The 27,340-nt window shown below is 37.4% G+C and overlaps 1 protein-coding gene across 2 annotated transcripts in view; it reads right to left on the bottom strand.

Annotated features, from left to right (window-relative positions):
• Nucleotides 1-26,740, bottom strand: part of CNTLN (centlein) — a 317,305-nt gene extending 290,565 nt beyond the window's left edge. For both annotated transcript variants that reach the window (XM_047064802.1, XM_047064799.1), the window contains exons 1-2: nucleotides 26,408-26,740; nucleotides 17,269-17,357 (exon numbers count right to left, since the gene is read on the bottom strand). In XM_047064802.1, coding sequence (XP_046920758.1) covers nucleotides 17,269-17,357; nucleotides 26,408-26,740 — 422 coding nt within the window. The remainder of the gene's footprint in view (nucleotides 1-17,268; nucleotides 17,358-26,407) is intronic.
• Nucleotides 26,741-27,340: the final 600 nt, after the last annotated feature.

Raw genomic sequence — 27,340 nt, 5'->3', positions numbered from 1 at the left:
TACATGTTTCAATTTCACAAGACAATAAAACTCTTGCTTCCTGCCTTGAAGAAAGGAGGACCAGGGAGTCAATATGCTCTTTATATAGACTTTAATTCAATTTTCCTATGTTTTAGCATCATCTCTCACTCTCACTCCAACCATGAGAGATAACTGTTGTCACCTGGTCCTAAAATTTTCTAGATATTGTGGATTTCAAACTTTCATCATTTTGCTTAGTCAGATATCATTTATCAACGGACTTTACATCATTCAAAAATCTACTAAAATCGCTTGCCCATAGTCATGTTTTCTCATGTTGTCTTTATCCATAGGTACTTACACTTAAAAAAAAAAACCCTTTAAAGTTACAATAGCAAGATTTTGTGAGAAGTACAAATAAATACTTAGGCTCAATCTATCATATTTAATCCAAGTTCCTACTGTTATAATTTCAAATGTTCTTTATCTGAGCTAATGCTATGATGCTCTCTCTTTGATAACATACACGATTAAAAGTTCAAATTAATTATTTTAACAAAAGTCACTTAGAAACATTTTTAGGAATCTAGACTTTGAGTTCAGTGGAGGTTAAAAATCTAATTAAAAATATAGACTTGCACAATACTGATGTCAAATTTAAGACTTGATTTTATGTTAAATTAAAGCTAACAAATGTTTTATGTGAAAAAATGAAAGATCCTTTCAATAAATCAACATTATCTTTTCTAAAATATTTACTGACTTGGGGCACCTTGGTGGCTCAGTCGGTTAAGCGTATCAGCTCAGGTTGTGATCTCACGGTCTGTGAGTTTGAGCCCCGCATCAGGCTCTGTGCTGACAGCTCAGCGCCTGGAGCCTGCTTCAGATTCTGTGTCTCCCTCTCTCCCTGCCTCTCCCCAACTCATGCTCTCTCTCTCAAAAATAAATAAAACTTGAAAAAAATTAAAAACAAAATAAAATATTTACTGACTCATACAATCAATTCGTGGTGTGCAACAACTAAAACAAATTTCAGGATTTTTAAAAACTAGTTCCTAACATTACCTTCTTAACATACAAATATATTTATTTATTCTTATGTTCAAGACATTAGTTTCCATTGCCTTGTAATTTAATATCATTCACTCATTTCCTCATAAATGCATTTATTCAGCATCTTTGTGCACTAATACAAGGATTGTGTTAACCACATGAAAAACATGTATTATATGATCCTTATCCTCACAATGTTAATCAAAAAGGCAAAAGAATAACATATATAAAGAAATATAAATATTTTTAAAGTAGTATTCAAGAAACTATAGACCTACATGAGCATATAAGGTCTCTGTATATGATTTAGTTAATGATATTTAATGAATTACAAGAACACAACTAACATAAACTTAAATATGCTTTATTATGTTCTTACCTCTGGGATAATTTCTGAAAATGGGGGATAAGATGGTATAATTACCATGATATAAAATAAATGCATTAGAGGGTGCCTGGGTAGTTGAATTGGTTAGAAGTCTGACTCTTGATTTCAGCTCAGGTCATGATATCCTGGTTTGTGAGAACGAGCCCCATGTCAGGCTCTGTGCTGACAGCGTGGAGCCTACTTCAGATTCTCTCTCTCCCTCTCTCTGCCTCTCCCCTGCTCGGACTCTCTCTCTCTCTCCCTCTCAAAATAAATAAACAAACATTAAAAAAATAATAAAATAAATGCATTAGTATCTGAATATACTACCCAAACCAGAAATTTACATAGGAATCTAATTAACATCCTCTCATCTAATTTCAAATCAATAATCAGTGTGAGAAGCCATTCAATCCATTGAAACCAAAAAGAAAAAGAGAACATGATTAGAAATGTTTCTGATAAACTCACTTAGGGGAAGTATTCTGTGTAGCATGATCTACAAGCCATCCTGCCCACCAAGCCACCTCTCTCCCTCCATCCTCAGGTGAAATAACAGATAAAGCAAATTCAGTGAATCAGGGCAACATCCAGGTAGGAATTGGTTACATCATCCAAAAGAGACCTGAAGCTCATAAGTATATAAAATCTACCCAGGGGCACCTGGGTGTCTTAACTGGTTAAGCGTCCAACTATGGCTTATCGTGATCTCGTGGTTCATGAGTTCAAGCCCCATGTTGGGCTCTATGCTGACAGCTCAGAGTCTGGAGTCTCTTTCAGATTCTGTGTTTTCCTCTGTCCCTCCCCCACTCACTCTCTGTTTCTGTCTCTGTCTCTGTCTCTCTCTCTCTCTCTCTCAAAAATAAATAAACATTAAAAAAAAATTTAAAGCCACCCATAAATTCCTGCTCCATCACTAAAGCAAAAGAAGTAGGAATGCTATTTCCAGTTTCAGGATCTTCATTATGTCAAAACCTTTAAACTTAACACTACTTTTATGATGCATTTTCCTCTTCACATGTATGCTTAAAGAACTATTGGTGACTCCTTCAAGACGACTATTCTGGTTCTCTTCATCCTTTACCTCTGTTCCACTTACACAGCTTAGAGTACCTCTGGTCTGGTAAAGGTGGTACATATCATAATGCAGAATATTAAGGCAGTGCTACTCAAAATGCATAACTGTGAACTAGTTATTACTAGTTTGCCATGAAACAAGGCAAGATAAGTAACAAGACTTTCTCAACAAAGAAAGTGTAAGTTTCGATTTACATTCTGGCAATTGCTCTTTATTATTTGCTACCAACACAGGTCTGCAGTCCACACTTAGAACTATAGATCACCTCCCTAAAACATTTAAATAAATGCAAAAGAACAGAAAAGAAAGAACAGAAAGTATGTAAAAAGAAATTAGAACTAGTAGCAAGTACAATAAATAGATAGATAGATAAATAGATAGAGAGATAGATAGATAGATGTGATGGAAGAAAGAGATCAACAAGTTTTGGACAAATCTAAATAAATAAGTAGCAGCAAAGAAATGCAGTAAGTTACTTCCTGGGACTCTTTGTCATTGCAGGTGAATTACAAACTACAGTACCTTAGGGCAGAGCTACACAAAGTGCAGGACTGTGTACACTATTAGATGAGTTCATAAAATTATTTACATAATTTTAGTAAGCAAAATAATAGCAGTGTCTATTGTTCTATTCCAATCTCAAAATAATATTCTAGACAAAATAATGTATTATAAAATTTAAAAAGTCAGGATAAGTTTGTGTCTAAGGCAAAGGAAATGGACTTTGGTTATAACACATTTTTAGTTATTCAAAGAAAAGTTGGGCAATTCAAGTTCCTATAGTTTCTTCTGTACTGATATTCTACGAAACTCCCTGTTACTGTTTCTTAAACATTTATCATCCCACCTACCGAAGTAATGCTATCTTATGCATTCAAAGATAATATACAGTGGTAGTATCTTATCACACTGATAATATACTAAAGTGAAAGTTTATATATAATAGCAAGGCAACTGGATTTGTAAGGTTAATAAACAATAAGTGATATATCCAAAATGAGCTTCTGGCAGTAGTTCATAATAAAGTCATAAAATGAAAGGTGAACTCAAATATCTGTAAGTCATATAAAATAATATTTTCTACTAATTCATAAGGAAAATATAATGTATACAATGTTTTCTGTTTCTCTGATATTATTCCATTAGGGAAATCAAATTTTTCTTTTCTTTTTTTTAAAATTTTTTTTAATGTTTATTTATTTTTGAGACAGAGAGAGACAGAGCATGAACGGGGGAGGGTCAGAGAGAGAGGGGGACACAGAATCTGAAGCAGGCTCCAGGCTCTGAGCTGTCAGCACAGAGCCTGACATGGGGCTCGAACTCACAGACCGTGAGATCATGACCTGAGCCAAAGTCAGACGCTCAACCAACTGAGCCACCCAGGTGCCCCTCAAATTTTTATTTTCAATAACAAACTTCTACTTAGAATTAGTGAAAACTCTTTTTACGTCTTTTTCCAGAAATCAAAGAAAGAATTGTATTAATATGAATAGACTCATTGGGGCACCTGGATGGCTCAGTCGGTTGGGCGTCCAACTTCAACTCATGTCATGATCTCACGGTTTGTGGGTTCGAGCCCTGTATCTGACTCTGTGCTGACAGCTCAAAGCCTGGAGCCTGCTTCGGACTCCACATCTCATTCTCTAACTACCCCACCCCCACTTGTGGTCTTTCCCTGTCTCTCAAAAATAAGTAAATGTAAAAAAGTAAAATCTTTGAATATACTCATCATAGTATTCAGCAAACTATTATACATTATAAATTGTCTGCACAAATGTTTTTCTGCCCAGACAGTACTCTTGAATAGCTAAGACAGAGCTATCTTTCTCTAACTTTCAACATACGTCTGACACTCAGACAACACTCAATTGATATTTTTTGAATGAGTAAACCTAGTGGATATAATCTGCTTTAGTGATGGCTATACATTTCTGAATCTCAAGGTCCTGTTTCCTTACAACATTTGGTATCCTCTAGACATCCACACCTAACGATAATAAGGTTCCTCTAGATATACATTAAGAAAGTTCTAGGAGCACCCAGCTGGCTCCGTTGGTAGAGCACATGACTCCTGATCTCAGGGTTGTGAGTTTGAGCCTGTCATTGAGTGTAAAAATTACTTAGAGATAAATCTTAAAAAAAACAACAACAACTTTAAGGTCCTAGAATTTTCATTAGTTACCTTAACTTAAACTCTATACACTGGTTTTTTGGGTGCCTTATATATTGCTTTGTCTCAAAGTAATGATATAAAACAGAACTGATGTTTGAAAAAGAAATCAATAAGATGTTCAGAGCTGAGATACTAAGAGCCTAGACAGAGAGATTGGAAATTAAGGAAAAGAGGAATTACTCGACCTGAGTGACATAGCAAAAGAGAAAGTGACTGAACTTGGAATTGATTTTCTGTTTAAAAAGAGACCAAACAGTATCTTGATTACCTTCAAGATGTGAAATTTAGAGAAAAGGAAGAAAATGGCATGCTTGTGGTAGTAAAGGAGTTAAGTAGTAAATAAAACTCACAGGAGAAGCCATTAAGTTCTATAAATATTATAGTGAATTTGAAGAGCATTATAGACATGAATTAGAAATGCCAACTACACGGATATAGAAAGATATATAAAAGAAAAAGTCCACAGAAAAAGATATAAAATGGTTAAGAGACTTCATTCATGCATAGTAAGAAAAATGCAAGTTAAAAATACCTCAGGATATCATTTTATATCTTTCAGAAAATGAAAAATACAAAAGTTGAAAACAATGTGATAGCCAGGATATGGGGAAAACAGGCATCTTCTTACATTGCTAATATAAATATAAACTGGCACAATTTGGGAATACCTGTCACAGTTACATTTGTATATATGTTTTGATCTAGTCTGTAAGTCTATTGCTATTTAACAAATTCCCCCCAAATTTAGCAGCTTATAATAACACGGAAGGACTGACATCTGTCATGATGATGAGGAGCTCTACTGACCCATTCCCCAGTGAAACTGGTGAACATTATTTTAAAACAATCACTGACAACTTCTATAATGGTCCTATGGACAAATAGCAAATGAAATATCTTTTCAACAAAATCTACAAAAATTCAAAAAGAAAGGCAACCATTTATGGAAATCAAAAGGGAAAGAATTGGGAAACTCACAAGTATGAGGATATTACACATTCTTAAATAAACAATGGGTCAAAGAGGAAATCAAAAGAGAAATCAGAAAATACTGAGACGAGTGAAACTGAAAAAAAAAATCTCAAAATGTGAAATATAGCTAAAGCAGTGTGTAGAGGAAAATGTATGGCTCTAAATATCTATATTAAGGAAGAAGAAAGGTCTGAAGTCAATAGCCTAATGTTCCACTTTTAGTGAAAAAATAAGAGCTAACTAAATCTAAAGCAAGCAAAAAGGAGGAATAATAAAGATTAGGGAAGATAGTAATGAAATAGAGAATAGAAAAGCAATACAGACAATTAATGAAAACAAGAGCTATTTTTTTTTAAAATTGAACAATAAAATGGACAAGTCTTTACCTATATTGACCACAATAAAGAGAGAAGTCTCAAATCATCAGAATCAGAAAGAAAAAAAAAGGATATTCCTATCAACCTAATAAAAACAAAAAGGATTCTAAAGGATACTATGAAAAATTGTATGCCAGCAAATTAGACAACCTAGAAAAAATAGACAAATACCTAAAAAGACACAAATTTCCAAAACTGACTCAAGAAAAAAGTAGAAAACCTAAACTCACCTATTCAATTAGCAATAAAAAAAATTAACCACAAAGCCCAGGACTGGATTGGTTTACTGCCGAATTCTATCAAACATTTTTTTAATCAAACATTTAAAGAACAACTAATACCAGTTCTTAAACGACTCCTCCAAAAAAAAAAAAAAAAAAAAAAAAAAACAGAAGAATAGGAAACACATTCCAACTCATGTTTTAAGGCCTGTATTACCCTGATAGAAAAAACAAAGATATCACAAGAAAAAAAAAACATAGACTAATATCTCTTATGAATAAAGGCACAAAATCCTCAACAAAATACTAACAAACAAAATCCAATAACATATCAAAAGAATTATACATCATGACCAAATGGAATTTATCCTAGTATTATAAAGTTGGTTTAACATCTGAAAATCAATTAACGTAATACATTGTACCAAAAGAATGGAAAACAAAAGTCACACAATCATCTCAATATACACAGAAAATACATTTGACAAAATCCAACAACATTTCATAATAAAAGCAAGCTAGGAATGTAAAGAACTTCCAAAAATTGCTAAAGAACATCTATGAAAACCCTACAGACAACATTATACTTAATAGTGAAGGGTAGGATGTTTTTTCCTTATCAAGAATAAGACAAGGCTTAAAAAAAAAAAGTAAAACAAGGCCATTGGCTCTGGCCTCTTCCGTTCAATGTACTGAAGTTCTAGTCAGGGCAAGCAGCCAAGAGAAAGAAATAAAAGGTATCAACGTTGAAAGGAAGAAGCAAAACTATCTGTATTTGCAGATGATGTGATCTTGTAGAAAATCCTAAAGAATCCACTAGGGGCACCTGGGTGTCTCAGTCAGTTATACATCTGACTTCTGCTCAGGTCAAGACCTCACCATTAGTGAGTTCCAGCCCTGTGTTGGGCTCTGTGCTGACAACTCAGAGCCTGGAACCTACTTCGGATTCTGTGTCTCCCCCTCTCTCTGCCCCTCCCCTGCTTGTGCTCGCTCACTTGCTCTCTCTCTCTCTCTCAAATAAAAAAAAAAAAAAAAGAATCCACGAAAAAGAAAAAATAGAATGATTCAACACACTTGCATGTTATGAGATCAATATGCAAAAATCAATTGTAATCTACACAGTTACACTAATCTGAAAATAACATTAAGGAAACAATCCATCTACAATAGAATCATAAATAAAATACTTAGAAATAAATTTATCCAAAAAAGTACAAAACATAAACTCTGAAAATTATAAGACATTGTTGAAAGAAATTTTAAAGGACCTAAATAATTGGAAAAATGTCCCATGTTCATGACATAGCAAACTTAATATTGTTAGGATGGCAATATCCCCCAAACTGATCTACATATTCAATACAATCCTATCAAAATCCTAGATCACTTCTTTGTAGAAATTGCTAAACTGATACTAAAATTCACTTGGAATTACAAGGAACCCAGAATAGCCAAGACAATCTTGAAATCAAAGAACAAAATAGCAGAACTCCACTTAACTGATTTCAAACTTACTACAAAACAACAGTCATCAGGACAGTATATCACTGGGACAAGAACAGACATAACAGATTAATGGAATAGCACTGATATTCAGAAATAAGCTCATGCATCTATGGTCACCCAATTTTTTAACAAGCGCAAAGCCCATCCAATGAGGGGGGGGGAATAGTCCTTTCAACAGGTGCAACTGGATATCCACATGCAAAAGAATTAAGTTGCATCCTTAAGTCACACCATTAACAAAACTTAAAATGGATCAAAGACATAAATGCACTGTTACCAATGTTTGTAAGGAATGGAATGGAACAGCTGGAGACAGTGGTGAGAGGGAGACTCCTCATTGTACATTCTTCAACACTTTTAAAATGTTGTGGCGTCTGGCTGGCTCAGTTGGTTAAGTGTCCAACTCTTGGTTTCGGCTCAAGATCATGATCTCATGGGTTGTGAGTTCCAGCTCTACATCAGGCTCTGTGCTGACCCCGTGGAGCCTACTTGGGATCCTTCCCCTCCCTCTATGTCTCTCCCCTGCTTGCACACTTTCTCTATCTCTCAAAATAAATAAACTTAAAAAAATTTTTAGAATGTTGAACACATAATCATATGCCCATATTACCTAATCAAAATTATGTATTAAAAAGTTACAAAAGAGGGGCACCTGGGTGGCTCAGTTGGTTCTGATTTCAGCTCGGGTCATAATTTCACAGTTTGTGGGTTCGAGCTCCACATCAGGCTCTGTGCTGACAGCTCAGAGCCTGAAGCCTGCTTCAGATTCTGTGTCTCCCCCTCTCTCTGCCCCTTCCCTACTCACACTCTGTCTCTGTCTCTGTCTCTGTCTCTCTCTCAAAAATAAACATTAATAGAGAAAAACTAACAACTATAAAATCACAATTTTTAACCCTTAATGAAATAATAAATTCAGATCATCAGTGTATACTAAAATTAGGTGAAATGTTGATGGAGAAATGAACACTTGCAGGGCACCAATAGATTATTACCTTTACTTTCTGGATTACATGTTGGCCCTAAGGTAAAAGTACACCTTTACAATGGAGGGGTCAGACTGTCATTACCTTAATGTACTGACCAACATTATCACTACTGAAAGTGGCACAATCAGATAATATGCGCTTTCATTTGAGATATACTATGAAGTACATAAAAATATTTGTGCCAAAAAAGTTGAACCTGAATATAATCAAGCTTCAGATTTACCTTTCAGTTTACAATAAAGAGGAAAAGTTAAAATGACAACACAAGGAAGCAATCAAGTGAATCCAGACTACAAGACCTTCTAAAAGACAACTAATAACCATGTTCATTTAACAAAATGATGCCATTAAATAGAAAGAATACAGGCTGTTCTAAAGTGACTAAAGAGACATAATCCACTGATCAAAGTTATCACAAAAGGATCTGGATAAGACACGATGTGCCTTTTGACATGATGTAATAAGTATTATATAATAATACCTAAGAAGATCAGACCTGAATCTGAATAACACTCTAGGTGTAACTACAAGTTTATGATACTTATAGGGTACAGAATATTACAATCAGAAAAACCCAAAATGCGAGAAACTCTATAGGATAAATAAACCAACTTATTTATTTATTTTTTAATGTTGTGAAGAGAAAGACAGAAGAGAAGGATATGGAATCTATATATTCAGTGGGTAGACTATGTTTGGATCCTCATAAGAACAAACTAACTTTTTATTTTTATTTTTCTTAAGTTTATTTATTTATTTTGAGGTGGGGAGGGGCAGAGAGAGAAGAAGAGAGAATCCCAAGCAGGCTCCATGCTGTCAGCGCAGATCCCAATACAGGGCTCAATCTAATGAACCATGACATCACAACCCAAGCCAAAATCAAGAGTTGGATGCTCAACCAACTGAGCCACTCAGACGCCCCAGGAGCAAACCAACTTTTTAAAGAAGTATGAGACTATTCCAGAAATCTGAAAACTGACTGGGTATTTAATTGTATTAGGGAATAACTAGAGAATTCTAACTATGATAAAGATTCCATGGTTATATTAAAAAGAGCCCTTATCAAAAAAAAAAAAAAAAAGAGCCCTTATCTTTTACAGACAAAGTTAACTCTCATTCAAGGACTTAGAATCTGTGAATCTGTCTATTTGCTAAAATTCATTTGTAAGCTTACAACCAATACCCATGGCATTTCTCAGTCATTTGCAGGCATGCCCAAGGCAGCAAAAAAAAATTTAAGTCGCCCAAACCACATGTTCCCAGCTGAGGTTAAACAAGGGGCCATTCTGTTTCAGTTCTCATACCATAAACAAGTGTTATTCTCACTTTAGTGCCAAATTTTTCACAATTTTACACTTTCTGTTGATGATTTCACTGTTACAAATGATCACCAAGCATAGTGGTTGGTGTTCCTAAACACAAGAAAATTGTGATGTGCCTCATGAAGTAAAGAATGTATTAAACAATCTTTGTTCAGGCATGAGTTATACAGGCTATCATGAGTTCAAAGGTAATGAGTCAACAATACATATTAAATGAGATATCTTCAAAGAGAAATATACATAAAACAATGTTTTATGTTGACCAGTTGACAAAAAGTTGTGGCCAAAGTTCACAGGAACCTAAACCTTTATTTCCCCAGAAGTAGTGGTCCAGTGTTGACTAATTCAATGTTTGCAATGACTTTATTGAACATAACTGCTGTGAATAACAAGAACTGACTGTCAACACTTACGTAATTGTGGATAAAATAACATGATGTCTGGGATTTGCTTCAAAATAATCCATTAGCGGTAGAGGGAGCAGGGAAGCAGAAGGAAGTAAGTTTATTGATAAAATAATATTGGCCATGTGTTGATAATTACTCAACCTGGGTGGTGAGTAAACATGGGAATTCATTAATATATTACCTCTGCCTTTGCATCTAACTGAAATATTCCACAATAAAATAAAACACATACACACAAATATGTGTATAAGCATACCTCGTTTTACTGTGCTTTGCTATACTGTGCTTGGCAGATAATTGAGTTTTTCACAAATGGAAGGTTTGTAGCAATCCCATGTCAAGCAAATCTATTTGCACCATTTTTCCAACAGCATTTGCTTACTTCACATCTTTGTGTCACATTTTGGTAACTCTCGCAACATTTCAAACTATTATAATTGTTTGGGGGCACCACGGACCACATGCAAATAAGATGGCAAACTTAATTGATAAATATTGTGTGTGCTCTGACTGCTCCCCTGACTAGCCATTCCCCTATCTCTTTCCCTCTCATCAGGCCTCCCTGTTCCCTGAGACACAGCAATATTGAAATTAGGCTAATTAATAACCCTACAGAGGCCTCTAGTGTCCAAGTGAAAGGAAGGGTTGCACATCTCTCACTTAAAATCAAAAGGTAGAGGGGCGCCTGGGTGGCGCAGTCGGTTACGCGTCCGACTTCAGCCAGGTCACGATCTCGCGGTCCGTGAGTTCGAGCCCCGCGTCGGGCTCTGGGCTGATGGCTCAGAGCCTGGAGCCTGTTTCTGATTCTGTGTCTCCCTCTCTCTCTGCCCCTCCCCCGTTCATGCTCTGTCTCTCTCTGTCCCAAAAATAAATAAAAAACGTTGAAAAAAAAATTAAAAAAAAAAAATCAAAAGGTAGAAATAATTAAGCTTAGTGAAAAAAGGCAAGTTGAAAGCTGAGACAGGACAAAAGCTAGGCCTCTTGCACCAAAAAAAGTTAGCCAAATTGTGAATGCAAAGGAAAAGTTCTTGAAGGGAATTAAAATATCTACTCTAGTGAACACACAAATGATAAGAAAGCTAAACAGCCTTGCTGCTGATATGAAGAAAGTTTTAGTGGTCTGGAGAGAAGATCAAGTCAGCCAGAGCATTCCCTCATGCCAGAGCCTAATCCAGAGGAAGGCCCCAACTCTCTTCAATTCTGTGAAGGCTGAGAGAGGTAAAGAGCTATAGAGAAAAAAACTGAAGCTAGCAGGGATTGGTTCATGAGGTTGAAGAGAAGAAACCATCTCCATGACCCAAAAATGCAAGGTGAAGCAGCAGGTGCTGTTCAATGTACAAGCCCAGCAAGTTATCCAGAAGATCAAGCTAAGAGAATTAATAAAGGTGGCTACATTAAATAACAGATCTTCAATGCAGACAGAACAGCTTTGTATTAGAAGATGATGCCATCTAGGACTTTCATAGCCAGAGAGAAGTCAATGCCTGACTTCAAAACTTCAAAGAACAGGCTGGCTCTCTTGTTAGGGGCTAATGCATCTGGTGACTTTAAGTTGAAACCAATGCTCATTTACCATGTTGGAAATCCTAGGGCCATTAAGAATTACATTAAATCTACTTGTCTATGCTCTATAAATGGAACAACAAAGTCTGAATGACAGTACATCTATTTACAACATGGTTCACTAAATATTTTAAGCCCACTGTTTTTAAGCCCACTTCTCAGAAAAAGATTCCTTTCAAAACATTACAGCTCACTGGCCATCCACCTAGTTACCCAAGAGCTCTGATGGAGACATACAATGTTTTCATGCCTGCTAACAAAATATCCATTCTGCAGCCCATACATCCAGGAGTCATTTCAACTCTCAGCTGCCATGGATCATGGTTCTTCTGATGGATCTGGAAAAAATCAACTGAAAAGCTTCTGGAAATGACTCACCATTCCACATGCCATTAAGAACAGTCATGATTCATGGAAAGAGGTCAGAATATCAACATTACCAGGAGTTTTGAGAAGTTGATTCCAACCATCATTGGATGACTTTGAGGAATTCAAATTCAAGACTTTTGTGGGAGGAGTAATTGCAGGTGTGGTAGAAATAGCAACAGAACTAGAATTAGAAGTGGAGTCTGAAGATACGTTTGATCTGCTGCAATCTCATAATCATACTTTAACAGATAAAAAGTTGCTTCTAATGGATGAACAAAGAAAGAAGTTTCTTGAGTGGTTCTTGGTGAAGATGCCATAAGATTGTTGAAACAACAACAAAGGACTTAGAATCTTTCATAAACTTAGTTTACAAAGTAGCAGCAGGGTTTGAAAGGATAGACTCCAATTCTGAAAGAAATTCTGTGGGTAAAATGATATCAAATGGCATTGCATGCTACAGAGAAATGTTTTAGAAAGGAAGAGTCAATTGATATGGCAAACTTTATTGCTGTCTTATTTTAAGAAATTGCCACCACAACCTTCAGCAACTACCACTCTTATCAGTGATCAGCCATCAACACCAAAGCAAGACCTTACATGAGCAAAAAGATTACAACTCAATGAAAGCTCAGATGATGGTTAGCATTTTTTTAGGAATAAAGTGGTTTTTTTGAACCAATAAAGTATTTTAAATTAAGGTATGTACATTATTTTTTTAGACATAATGCAATTGCACACTAATAGACTATAGTATAGTATAAACATAACTTTTATAAGCACTGGAAAACCAAACACTTCATTTGACTTGCTCTATTGCAATATTCATTTCATTGTGATGGTCTGGAACCAAACCCACAACATCTCCAAGGTATCCCTGTACACAGACATCCCACAAAAAAACTTACCAGAAAATTATAATAAAGTGTCAAAAAGTTTAAAAAGTTAAAAAAGTTGCAGATAGGCATTTTCCCAAAAGGGTATTGACATTTGGAGCAGTATGATTCTTTATGGAGCAGGATTAACCTATTCGTTTCAGTATGATTCTTTAATGGAGCAGGATTAACCTATTCGTTTCAGTATGGTTAGCAATCTCAGCCTACACCACTATGACAGCAGCAGCACTACTTGAAACTAACAATGCAGGCAAAGATTTACCCAGAAGGCCATTCATCACAGCATGATCATACGATTTTAAAAAAAATAAAATAATCTTAATGTATCAAAACAAGATACCAGTTAAATATAAATATGGTGTATCAAAATAATAAAAATATATTGTAACCAGTAAAAATGATACTGTATTTCCTCTTAAAGATGATTAACTTGGTGAAGATGATACTGACTTCCACAAATCACATTGAATTGAATAAATACCTATCAGCATGGAAAATAAGAAAAGGGGCCAAAATTGACCATAAATGTGAGAAACATTGGAAACACAGAAGGATGTGCTCACAAACCCAGAGAAGAAAAATCAAATCAAAATCTAAATGATGCCTACAGTGGAAGAGGAAGATGCTTTTTCTCAAAGATGCTCAAAGAGACTCTAAGTACCCAATTAGTAAATACAGAGAACAGAAGCCCAAAGTAGTCAAGAAGACTAATAAAGGAACCATTTATCAAAAAGCTGAGTCTCTCACTCACTTGAAGCATTTGCCTACAGCAAATGGCCAAAGATGACTTTCCTTAATCAAAAGAAAATCTTAAGTCTTAAGTTTGAAAGGGCCCACCAAAGGCTGAGAAGGTTGGATTTTTAAAAAACCCAAATTAATAGCTGATATTGAAATTTTACTATGTTACATACAAAGAGACTATCTTGAAAGTTTAATTTAAGCAAGCTATCTAGAAAAAAGAATCATACTTACACTGGATCACAAATACACTTGGTAGCACCTCTACATGCTAAAAGAAGATAACAGAGCTATACTTTCAAAAATCTGAAGGAAATTATGTGGACATAAAATTGCACGTTCAGCTAAACTATCAATCAAGCATAAGGACAAAAGAAAGACATTTTCAGGCATGTAAGGAGTCAGAAAGTGACTTGTGCATCCTTTCTCAGAAATAATGTTGAAAACATAACCCAACAAAAAGAAAGATATGGGATACCAGGAACTGTGGAACAAGTCCAAGAGTACAATGAAAAGAAAATCTAAGGTAACAGCTATGAGTAGGTGTAGAAAGCAACTGGTCCAAATTCATACCATAAGCCAAAAGGCTCAAGGAAGAATGTCTTAGGCTGTTAAACAAATACAGACATTCTTTATGATAAGAAAGCAGAAAAGAAGGACTATTAGAAATTCCAAGGGGAAAAATGTTGTCTAGGAAGATCAAGGCACAGATATTAAACAGACTTAAATGTAACATTATTTGGGTAACTAGTGGACTATACAAAGACAGTGTATTTGACTTTGATTTTGAGAATATTCTTTTTTTGAAAAATAAAGATTCAATGGTATACCATTTTTCCTTTTTCACAAGTCAAAACATACTACATGGTTCTCTAGGAAATAAATGTTCACATAATTATAAAGTTATAAATGCCACTTATAGGCTTCCAGTTTCAAAAGTCAACTCAAATTTCAAAGTATCTCACAGTATGACCTATGAACTACAACATCAGAATTATCTGGAGAGCTGTTTTTTTTGTTGTTGTTTTTTTTTTTAATTTTTTTTTTTTAACATTTATTTATTTTTGAGACAGAGAGAGACAGAGCATGAACAGGGGAGGGGCAGAGAGAGAGGGAGACACAGAATCTGAAACAGGCTCCAGGCTCTGAGCTGTCAGCACAGAGCCCGACGCGGGGCTCGAACTCACGGACCGTGAGATCATGACCTGAGCCGAAGTCGGATGCTTAACCGACCGAGCCACCCAGGCGCCCCTGGAGAGCTGTTTTTAAAAGACTTCTAGGGGTGCCTGGGTGGCTCAGTTAAAAAAAAAAAAAAAAAAAAAAAAAAAAGAAGCATCCGACTCAGGTTCAGCTCAGGTCATGATCTCACAGTTTCTTTTTTTTTTTTTTTTTCAACGTTTATTTATTTTTGGGACAGAGAGAGACAGAGCATGAATGGGGGAGGGGCAGAGAGGGAGACACAGAATCGGAAACAGGCTCCAGGCTCTGAGCCATCAGCCCAGAGCCTGACGCGGGGCTCGAACTCCCGTACCGCGAGATCGTGACCTGGCTGAAGTCGGACGCTCAACCGACTGCGCCACCCAGGTGCCCCTATGATCTCACGGTTTCAAGTTCAAGCCCTGCACTGGGCTCTGCACTGACTGCAGAGCCTGCTTGGGAATCTCTCTCTCTCCCTCTCTCTCTGCCTCTCCCCTGCTCATGCTGTCTCTGTCTCTCTCAAAGTAAATAAATAAACTTAAAAAAAAATTTTAAGACTTCTGGACCTCATTGCTAGAGATTCAGTAGATCTAGGGAAAAATCCCAGAAATCTGCATTTTAATAAATTCACTAGGTATAGCTTAGGCACACTAAAATTTTGAGAATCATAGCTGTAAAGTAATAATCTCCAAAATTTCCCATTATATATCTTATCAGCATAGGGCTTTTGAGTATACTCACAAAATATATGTGCATTTATTTACAAAGTGTGTATATATACTTTTGTATGTGTATTATGTATATTAAAAAGTAGAAATCTCAAAGGGTGAGAAAGAGGACTCAACAATATGTTAATATTTCTCTCTCAACCAAGAGGAAAGTGAAAATTAAAGACAGTTTTAGTTAGTTTAAAAAATAACAAATTAGAAAGCTGGAATATACAAATAAAATGAGAGGAGGATAATGAAAAAAATCACAGAAATTACTACTGAAGTCCCAAGAATGTTTCTTCTAGAAGGCTTATTTGGCTAGAAAACAGAATGCAACTGAGAGTGATCACATTTCATCTCAAGGAAATAATAAGGTACTTCAACAAAAGGCTTAATTCTGATTATCGAAAGGGAAAAACTGATTGATGAATGAGACATATAAGTAACATGAAGAGAAGGTGAATATACTACTTTAAGAGTCCACAATAATGGAGAATGGTAAAACTGTACATAGGTATCTATCACAGATTTTTAAAAGTCAAATTCCAGACAACACTGGAATGATCCTAGGGCCAGACATACCAAAGGTCAAGTTATCAAAAACTGATATTCAGATTATATAATCATGATTCCAATAAAGACACAGGAAACGGCATCCATCTATATGCTTAGCTTCTCATTTAGGAAATGTACTGAAATCCATTTAATACGAAAGCAAGTGTTTTAATTGCTATGCTAAGCATCATGGGACTACCGTACACCAAATGTTTGGTAAGGAGTACCCAGCATCACTCTGCTATTTCTAATGACCAAGGAGAGGCCCAGTAATATATAGTTGAATCAATGAGCATCCCCTACAGGGTAATACAGAGTGCTAAGCGAAATCCCTCAGCCTATTCCAGATTACTTTATTCTGGCAAGGTCATCCCAGGCTTTCAGGTACACACTGCAATTACCTTAGGGGAAAACTGAGCCATGTCTAGGAAGGATCATGTCTAGAAAGTTGTCAACAGAGGCAGTTTCAGAGTAAAAAACCAAGTAACAGGTACTTCTCTAATTTTTAAAGTTGTGTCATAATAGCTCAACACACCGACATAAACAGACACACACATAACACGCACACACACAATGTCTAAGTCACACTTTTATCTCTTACCTCCAAACCTTCCAAATACATCAGAATATAAGTAGGAGATATGGCCTATTTATATTTATTAACTGGCACCCCTTGAAATAAGTCCAATAATTATTAATATCATGCTTCACATTCATTTGGAAATAAAATCTCTTTAGGGGCCTAATGCCAAGTTTTAATAATAAAGCAAAGCAAATTCAACAAACCAAATACTCATGAAAAAATTACTTGGAAGCTCACCGTTCTACAACCAAACTGACTGCTTGTGTGAGATCTGGGTTTGTCACCTGGAGACGTTTCCACAGAGACCATACAAATTCTTTATCAGCCTTAAAGAAACAAAAGACATTTTTAATGCATTGCTTTGTAGCTGTATCAGAGAAGACACTACATTAAATTTTAAAATGAAAAATGTTTCTTGATCTCTAGTTCTAGAACTATAAAGTAGACTCTTGAAAACTGTAGCAGGAAAGCTTTATTTTAAGAAGTTCTTACACTAGTAACCCACATTCACTTCAACTATTTCTACCACCCACACTTCAGGGTATAAATGATGGAATGCTAAATGTCAGTTATTTTGCTCTAAAAGGGAATTGCTCTCTATTTACAGCTCCATTTTTCAGCTCCCCATTTCAGCAAAATTCCTTGGAAGAGTTGCCTATAAACACAGTCTCCACTTCCTCACCTCATTCACTCTATTACTTCTTCCAGTCAGATGTCCCTCCCTACTATGATGTTAAATTCCTTTTTTAAGGTCCCCTATGTAGCCAAATCCCATAGACAATGAGCAATTTTAGTCCTTACTGCCTAGGTCCATTGTCATCAACTATGGTTGAGAGTTAGGAATCACTTTAGGGGAAGTTTTTAAAAATAGTGATTATCTAGAGATTCTGATTTAATTGGTTTCGGGTAAGTTCAAGCACCAGTATTTTTTACAAGTTCCTCAGGTGATTCTGTACACTCAGGATTAAATAAGAACCATGGCTCTAGGGGACCTCATAGTTCCATGGTTTCATGTATCAACTCTACACTAAGGACTTCCACATTTCCCGCCTTAGCTATTTCCTCTACCCCTAGGTGCAGACTCCGATTTCTAACTGCCTACTCAATAATTCCACTTGAATACCTAATAGGTATCTCAGATTTAACTTATCCAAAATAAACTTTTTGATTTCCTACTCTTTCACAAACCTACTCCTATGCATCTCAGAAAATGACACCACCATCTAGTCATTTCTTCAAAGGCCTAACACCTACAAGTCAATTCTGGTTGCTCTCTTCCTCGCATTTCCTATCCAAACCATTAGAAAGTTCTATTACCTACAAAATATATCCCATTCTAGTTCAGGTCAACCTCTTCTCTTGCCTAGCCATCTATGATGGTTCCCCTAGCCTCCTTATAGCTCAAAAATCTCCACTGCATTCCCATCAGATTAGGAAAATAATCCAAACTCTGTATCAAGGCTACAAAACCCCACATTCTCCAGCCCCATACACACCTCCTCAACCTCATCTATCACTCTGTTCATTCATCATTCACACTAGTCTTTTTGCTCTACTTGTACCAGGGCCTTTGCACATGTACCATCCATCAGATTTTCATGTATATTATTTCCTCACTTCATTCAGGTCTTTGCTTAAATATCACCTCAAGAGAAGTCTTCTCTACTATATTTGTAGCCACCGAAACCTTTAAGTCTTTGATAACCCTTTGCCCTGATTAAATTTTTTCACAACACATTTCATTTTATAATACTATATTTGGTTGGTTGATTGGTTAGGTTTACTTGTGTGGCAGATATTTTATGTCTGTGTCCATCATCCATTCTTTCCTTCCTATTAGAAACCATTTGGCTTTTTGCTGCCCAATTAAAAGAATTAAAAGACAGGCCCCTCTTACCTATGGGTATATGACTAAGTTCTGCCAACAAAATATAAGAACTATTGCTAGAAATCTTAAAATTAGACTTATGTCTACCAAACGTGTTACAAATAATTTTTTCTCTTGTATGTTGTTGCATATTTATTTATGATGAAGCATTTCAGAAAAGGGTAAGTTATTAGTTTTATATATTCAAATGTATCCATCTTTCCCATTATGGCTTAATGACTTCATGTACCAATTTTTCTAATCAGCCTTCTCTACTCAGAGATTAGAAATGTATCTACCTATGGGATGCCTGGGTGGTTCAGTTAGTTGAGCATCTCACTCCTGAATTCAGTTTGGGTCATGGTCCCAGGGTCATGGGATCAAGCCCCACGTTAGGCTCTGTGCTGTGCATGGAGCCTGCTTGGGATTCTCTCTCTCTCTGTCCCTTCCCCATTTGCACATGCACACGCACACTCTCTCTAAAATTAAAAAAAAATTATGTACCTATACTTTCTTATAAAATTTTTGTTTTCCTTTTTTAATGCTCAAATCTTTGATCTACTTTATTTACTTGTTTTTAAAGGACTTTTGACAGTCTGAGTAGAAGAGACTACTACCTTTCCTAAACAGTCCTATATATATCATGCTTTACTTTATACTTTTAGAACCAAGAATTTAGAATTTCGGTATTAAAATAATTTGGGTTGGGACACCTGAGTAACTCAGTTCTTAATGAAGCGCCTACTGATTTCAGCTCAGGTCATGATCTCACGGTTCCTAAGATGGAGCCTTTGGTGGGGCTTCACACTGATAGCACGGAGACTGCTTGGGATTCTCTCTCTGTGTCTCTTTGCTCTCCCCCATTCTCTCTCTCTCCCTCTTTCAAAGTAAATAAATAAACTTAAGAAAGGAAAGAAGGAAGGAAGGGAGGAAAGGAGGGAGGGAGGGACAGAAGGGAGGGACAGAAGGGAGGGAGGATTTGAGTTAAAGACAAGAAATGTCACTATATAAATCACATGTCGTAACCTGCCTAGAAGAAAATATAAACTACGCAACATAATGTGCTCTAATATCTCTAGTTTTAAAAGGTATGCTGAGGAAATAACAAAATCCCTTCAAACAAATATTATCTAGAAATTTATCTTACAGCTCCCTTCAAAACAAAATAGGGAAGATTTACATGTATTTTCACCTCAACTTTTCTAACTAAAATATTAAGAAAGGTTATTATTGGGGCACCTGGGTGGCTCAGTCAGTTAAGTGTCTGACTTCGGCTCGGGTCATGATCTCATGGTTTGTGGGTTCGAGCCCCACATCGGGCTCTGTGCTGACAGCTCGGAGACTGGAGCCTGCTTCGGATTCTGTGTCTCCCTCTCTCTCTCTGCCCCTCCCCTCCTCATGCTTTGTGTTTCTCTGTCTCTCAAAAATAAATAAACGTTGAAAAAAAAATTTTTTTTAAAAGAAAGGTTATTAAGTAAAAATATAAAAAAGTAGGTTTTCTTTAGTTACTTCCACTTAAATAAGTTACTTCCACTTAAATAAGTTATGACTTAATAACAAAGGACTTAGCTCTAGCACAGTTGAAGAGATATAGCAAGAAGTCAAAAAATATGATGAAAAAAAATCTTTACATCTTAATTTGTACATTTTTTTCTCTTTTTCCCATTGTTGATAGTTAATGGTTATTTCACATCTCCTGTTCTATCTTCACAAAGAGAAAGTAACAACAAATTCTTTCTTTTTTCTAATTTACAAATTTCTAAAGTTGTTATTATTTTTTTTTAATTTGTGGTCAGCAACGGTATTCAGATTCCCTTTGTCACCTAAAAACACTCAAATGTATAAGTGATAGTTTATTTGAAAAAAAAAAGCGGGGCGCCTGGGTGGCGCAGTCGGTTAAGCGTCCGACTTCAGCCAGGTCACGATCTCGCGGTCCGTGAGTTCGAGCCCCGCGTCAGGCTCTGGGCTGATGGCTCAGAGCCTGGAGCCTGTTTCCGATTCTGTGTCTCCCTCTCTCTCTGCCCCTGCCCCATTCATGATCTGTCTCTCTCTGTCCCAAAAATAAATAAACGTTGAAAAAAAAAAAAGAAAAAAAAAAGCAAGTTCTTTTGTAAGTAATAAAATGTTATAAATGGATTGTGAGACTACCGTATTAGTTTTGTGACTTTTCCAGTTATTTATTTATCTAAATGTTTATTTATTTATTTTGAGAGACAGAGCAAGCAAGGGAGGGGCAGAGAGGAGGACAGAGAGAAAATCCCAAGCAGGCTCCACACTGTCAGCACACAGCATGATGCGAGGGGCTTGATTTCACCAACAATGAGATCATAACCTGAGCCAAAATTGAGTCAGACAATTAGCCAACTGAGCCACACAGGTGCCCCAAGTTTTTCAGTTATTTAATGCTGTGTAATCTTCAATGTGGTTTATACCTTAAATTACTAAAAAGACCCTCTTTCACATGCAAGAATAAATAAAGTGTCCCCCTAAAAACACAAAACTAATTGCCAAACTATTCCAGACATTATTAAAACAGAAAACTATTGCCAATCATATCCTCTTTATAGTTTCCCTTCTTTGGGGCACATAAATAGGTCCTTTTAAAATAATTTTAAAAAGGGGCACCTGGGTAGCTCAGTCAGCTGAGTGTCCAATTTGGGCTCAGGGCATGATCTCACGGTTCGTGAGTTCAAGCCCCACATCAGGCTCACTGCTATCAGCCTGTCAGCACAGAGCCTGCTTCAGATCGTCTGACCCCCTCTCTCTGCCCTTCCCCTGCTTGCACTCTCCCAAAAAACAAAACAAAAAGTTTAATTAATTAATTAATTAAAAATAAAGGGGCACCTGGGTGGGTCAGTTGGTTAAGTGTCTGACTTCAGCTCAGGCCATGATCATGTGGTTCATTAGTGTGAACCCCAGCACTGGGCTTTCTGCTGTCAGCACAGAGCCTGCTTCAAGATCCTGTCTTCTCTCTCTGGCCCTCCCCCACTCAAACCTTTTTTCTCTCTCTCTCAAAATAAACATTTAAAAACTCATAAATTATTTATTCCTACTCCATAACTCTGACACAGAATCAAGTAATTTAAAATTTAAATTAGGATACCCAGCTGGCTCAGGCAGAAGTACATATGACTCTTGATTTGGAGTTGTAAGTTCGAGCCCCACATTGGGTGTAGAGATTACTCAAAGAAATAAACTTTTAAAAATAATTTAAATTTAAAAATCCTACTCCTCATAAAGTTTATCAAATTCAGCCTATGAAAGAGTTGACTAAATGCTTGGAGATCTGAATCTAAATTATCTTAGTAGTGTATTGGTCTTGACTTTCACTTATCAGCTGACATGGAAATAAGTATCAACTTTACAGATACAGACATCCAAAACTTTTGTACTTTTTTGTACTCTCCCAGCACCTAGTTTACTGTCTGGCAACATAATAGGAGGAATGAATTCTACTGGAGGAATGAATTCAACAAACATGAAAACTATTTCCTATATTTAAATAAATAATTTGCCTATCAGAACCCAGGGAAAATAATGAAGTAAGTCTAATTACAAAATGTGGCACAAAGTAGTCTCTCAATAAATTATTATTGTGTGGGGCGCCTGGGTGGCTCAGTCGGTTAAGCGTCCAACTTCAGCTGAGGTCATGATCTCGCAGTCCGTGAGTTCAAGCCCCGCGTCGGGCTCTGGGCTGATGGCTCAGAGCCTGGAGCCTGCTTCCAATTCTGTGTCTCCCTCTCTCTCTGCCCCTCCCCCGTTCATGTTCTGTCTCTCTCTGTCTCAAAAATAAATAAAACGTTAAAAAAAATAAAAAAAATAAATTATAATTGTGAAAAATAATTGCACAAAAAGAGTCACATACTAAAATACAACTACTAACACTGGTGAGGATTCTAATTATACCTTAGGTTCTTAAATTTTTTTTTCTTTATGAATGACTGGACAAGTTTTCAAAACACCTAAAAATCTAACAAAAAATATAACTGGCTAACTTCTCTGGTTATATATTCTTAATTCCAACATCACATACTTCATTAAACTTAGTTTCATCATTAAAGTTACATTAATAAACATATATTTCATTTCTTTCTTTCTTTTTTTTTTTTTTTTTTTTTTTTTTTAGTAAAGCCTACATCCAACCTGGGGCTTGAACTCACAAACTGGAGATCAAGAGTCACATGCTCTGAGGAGCCTGGGTGGCTCAGTTGTTTAAGTGGCCAACTTTGGCTCAGGTCACGATCTCATGGCTTATGAGTTCAAGCCCCACGTCGGGCTCTGGGCTGATAGCTCAGAGCCTAGAGCCTGTTTCGGATTCTGTGTCTCCCTCTCTCTGCCCCTCCCCTGTTCACACTCTGTCTCTGTCTCTCTCAAAAATAAATAAAATATCAAAAAAAAATTTTTTTAAGAGTCATATGCTCTACTGACTGAACCAGCCAGGTATCTATCTATCTATCTATCTATCTATAATTTAAATGCCCTAAATAATTTTTTACCTTAAATTGATTTAGAGGTTTAGTGAATATTTTTGGATGCTACTGAAAAAGGAAATAAGCTTTGAGATATGCATACATATGTCACACTCAAATATATATGTGTGTGTGTATATACATTACACATATATAACATTACTTTTTCTCTTCTGGTATTCTACAAGTGCTGATAAATGTATATATACACATACTTGCAATATACTGAACTGCAAATAGAACACATTCTTGTCACAAGTAGAACACATTCTTAAAATAATCAAATTAAGAGTATAGTAAAGGTGGGTTCTAAATCAATGGACAAAGCATAAATGTCATGCACTTAAAATTGTTGTAGCACCCTTGAAATTTCATTAGGAAGAAGCTACAGTGGGAAGCTAATGTCTTATCCTCAGTAAGTCCAGTACAGACAGCTTTTCTCTCCGCACTGAAGTTAATCATGTTTTCTTTAGCTACGCATTATATGTATGTTGCTTGCTAATCTGAAGCCATATAAAAAAAGCCTTTAATATTATAATCACATAGAGTTGGATGAGAAACATTTGGAACTGAGATAGCCTTCTTATACATGCTTATTCTGAGTAATTCCAGTGGAGTGGAGTGTCACATGGAACCAACCACTCAAACTTTCTTTTTCTCCACCAAGTACATATAATTGAATTCCTATAAGCTAAATGTGGAAAAAGAACCAACTATATGAAGCCACTATTTATGACCAGAGACTAATTTGCAGGATTCTTTTCCCCCAAACTATACATTTGACCCATTAGTGTGTCAAATTAATTTAGTAGATCTGAGCAGTATTTTCTTAAAAAGTGTTAATTTAAAAGAAAAATCAGTGTTCATGGTGAACAATTAGGGCAAATATTTATGAAATTCTAGTTATGCGTATGTTGTGCACACTTACTAGGTTAAGGTTAAAATGAACTTATTTTGGGTTGCGATTCTTGAAAGGTTTGAAAAACAGGGTTAATACTATATATTCTTGGGTAATGTGATTTATAGCTAAAGAAGTAGAACAAATCAAAAGGTGTAAAAGTGAATTTTAATTACTTAAATGCTTTTTTATAAAACAGTTGGGAATTCAATTATTATTTCTCCTAAGTTTCAAACTGTGGTTTGACCACAGTTTTGAATGGGATACTGCCAATCTCATCTCACATTACTGGAATGCCTATGATCATCTAACAGGGACAATATTACAAAAATCTCAAGAACCATCACTCTAGCCTAATTATGACCATCTCTATTCTTACATCTAGGCATCTACAGTGCCTAGAGCACTTTAATCATCTTCCTAGGCCATATATGTCCAAGGTCACAAGGGCCAACACCGTATTTGAAGCTACATTTTTAAAGAATAGGGAATGGAGGGGCGCCTGGGTGGCTGAGTGGGTTAACCTCTGACTTCAGCTCAGGTTATGATCTCGCGGTTTGTGGGTTGGAGCCCCACATAGGGTTCCGTGCTGACAACTCAGAACCTGGAGCCTGCCTCAGATTCTGTCGCTCCCTCTCTCTCAGTCCCTCCTTCACTCACACTCTGTCTCTCTCTCTCAAAAATAAACATTAAAATAAAAATTAAAAAAAAAAAAATAGGGAGTGGATTTGGGGGTGGGGGTCATTGGGCTGTTTCCAATAGAGTGAGTTCCTTACTCAAGTCAGTTTTAAAAAGTAAATATTTCAGCTCCTTAGCCAGCTGTAACTATGGCATATAGAGAGAGGGAAGGGGGAAGAGTATAGAAGTTATGGGCAAATAGCATCTTAGATTAGGACCTGTTAAAGTAACAAAAGCCTTTATCATGGGTTAACATCTTTATCCAAAGGTGAGGTGTGTAGATGACAAAATGTTTTAATTCACTGGTGTCTCTTATTTGTTCCTTTGCTCCTTATCCAGTAAAGAACAGAAAATCGGAAAATGACAAAGAAACAGTCACATAGTATTTCCCCAACTTGTTTAAGCAAATGTATATTCAATTTGAACAAGACTGTCCTGTTTTTACAGCCTTGACTCCATCAGCAAGGACCTACAAAAGGAGCAAAAGAATCCAATGGAACAAACAGAGAGAATGAAAATCATGAATTTTTACTAATCTAAACTGATGACACTGTTCATAGTTACCTTGGTTTTTGTAGTTCCTAACTGGTTCTATCTTGAAGACAGAGTGACTCAAACATCTATTGTTGAGTGAATCCCCAGCATTTATATCTCCCAACCCTGTCTAAAGGTTCTGGTAAGATCAGAGAAGAGATGGTGGTAAGGATGCAAAACTAAACTAAAATCAAACCTCTTTGAACATGAGTGCAGTCAAGCTATCTTTAATAACTCTACAAATAACAGGCAAGTAATTCAACAGAATCGATTTAGGAAATGCTTTTCACTGGCAACATGATATGAAAATCAAATTTCTCTTTCAAGGATACAGAATTAGTATAACTGATTAATAAACATCAAGCATCATCTATTATGTGTGAAAGTTCCCACCCCAAAACTCCCTAAAATTACTGGTCTGTGTTTACAACTTAAGTTTAACTTGACTTAAGAACAAGTGTGGGTTTGAAAATTAAAAACAGGTTCTTTCACCGATGGATTTTATTTTAATAGAAGTGTTTAAACTTTCCTGTTCGATGTATCAACTCGTGGACTGCACTCCACTCCTCTCCAAGTACCACTAACAGTCACAACCAAGAACTTGGGCTTCTGGGGGGTGAGGGGGGTGCATACACGTTTTGGTGGCATTCAAGTGAACAAAACCAAACCCGGGCGCCGAGGCGAACCCTGCCCGGCCGGGGAGGAGCGGGAGCCCCTGGTCAGGGAGCGGGGCGCTGCTACGTCCCCCCAGCACTAAGCAGCGGGCCGGGCTGGGTGTGGAAACCGGGAGGCAGCGCCGCCGGACGGAGATGGGTGGGTCCCCAAACCGCGCAGCGACGCAGCCTAAGGCAGAGGGAGAGGGGCGCGCCTCCCCATCGGACCGGCCCCGGCCCCGCTGTGTAGGGGAAAGGCCGGAGGCCACCTCGATACCTGACACAGGGCCAGCTCCTCCTTTAGGCTGCTCAGCTCTTCCTCCAGCAGCTGCGTCCGGGTCACCATCGCCTCCTCTACCGAGATGCCCTCTAGTCGCTTGGACCCCATGGGCGAGCTGAGGAGGGGAGCCTGAGCCGGAGCTGCCCCCCCTGGCCCCCGCCAGCATATATCGTTTTTGTCCACAACGCCCTCCCGCACTGCATTCGCAAGACCCGAGGCCTCGCTGCGCACTGCGTGTACCACAGCTCCCCGCCCAACACGTGGGGACCAGGGACCCAACTGTCGCGCTGGGGGCGGAGGGAGCCGGGAGGGAGGCGAGCGCGCCGCCATTGCCGCGGCTGCTAACGGGTCAAGTTCCCTCTTAGAAACTCCACCTCCCCTTCCCCATCCTGGCGAGCCCCAAGCTGCGAGCCGCGCATGCGCGAGACTTTTCCCGCCTTGGCGCGCGGGGTCTCGCGCTCGCGGATCCTGGCCAGCTTTCCGCGGGCCGCGCGCCCGGCTCGAGCGTTAGGCTGCGCACGCGCCGTGGCCCAAGGGGTTAGGCCAGAAAGCTGTGCGCGCTACCCCGACGTGCCGGGCCGAGGCTTCAGTTCCCATCGCCACGCCTTCTCGCCCACCTAAAACCCTACCCGCCACTTAGCGCCTAGCTTACATCCCACCTCTTAAAGTCTTCCTTGACAAGCCCCTAGCCCCAAATGATCCTTAACTGTGAATTCCTTCGCCTTCAAGGCCGCTGCCAACTCGTTTGTCACGTTTCATTGACCGCCCTGGAGTGTTAGTTACACAGCTAATCTCTCCAGCGCTGTTGTAAACTCCTTGAGGATCAGGGAATAAGTTTTACACTTAAGTGTTTTCTTCACACCCTTTAGCAAAACTGCTTTACGTACAGCTGACATCCAGCTGAGTGATGTCAGGGAGATGTGGAAAGCC

Source organism: Lynx rufus, unplaced genomic scaffold, assembly GCF_022079265.1.
Source record: "Lynx rufus isolate CCGP_SWC_20201006 ecotype Redwood Valley unplaced genomic scaffold, mLynRuf1.p SCAF_10, whole genome shotgun sequence".
Classification (NCBI taxonomy): Eukaryota; Metazoa; Chordata; class Mammalia; order Carnivora; family Felidae; genus Lynx; species Lynx rufus.
This window is presented reverse-complemented; position numbering and strand designations above follow the sequence as displayed.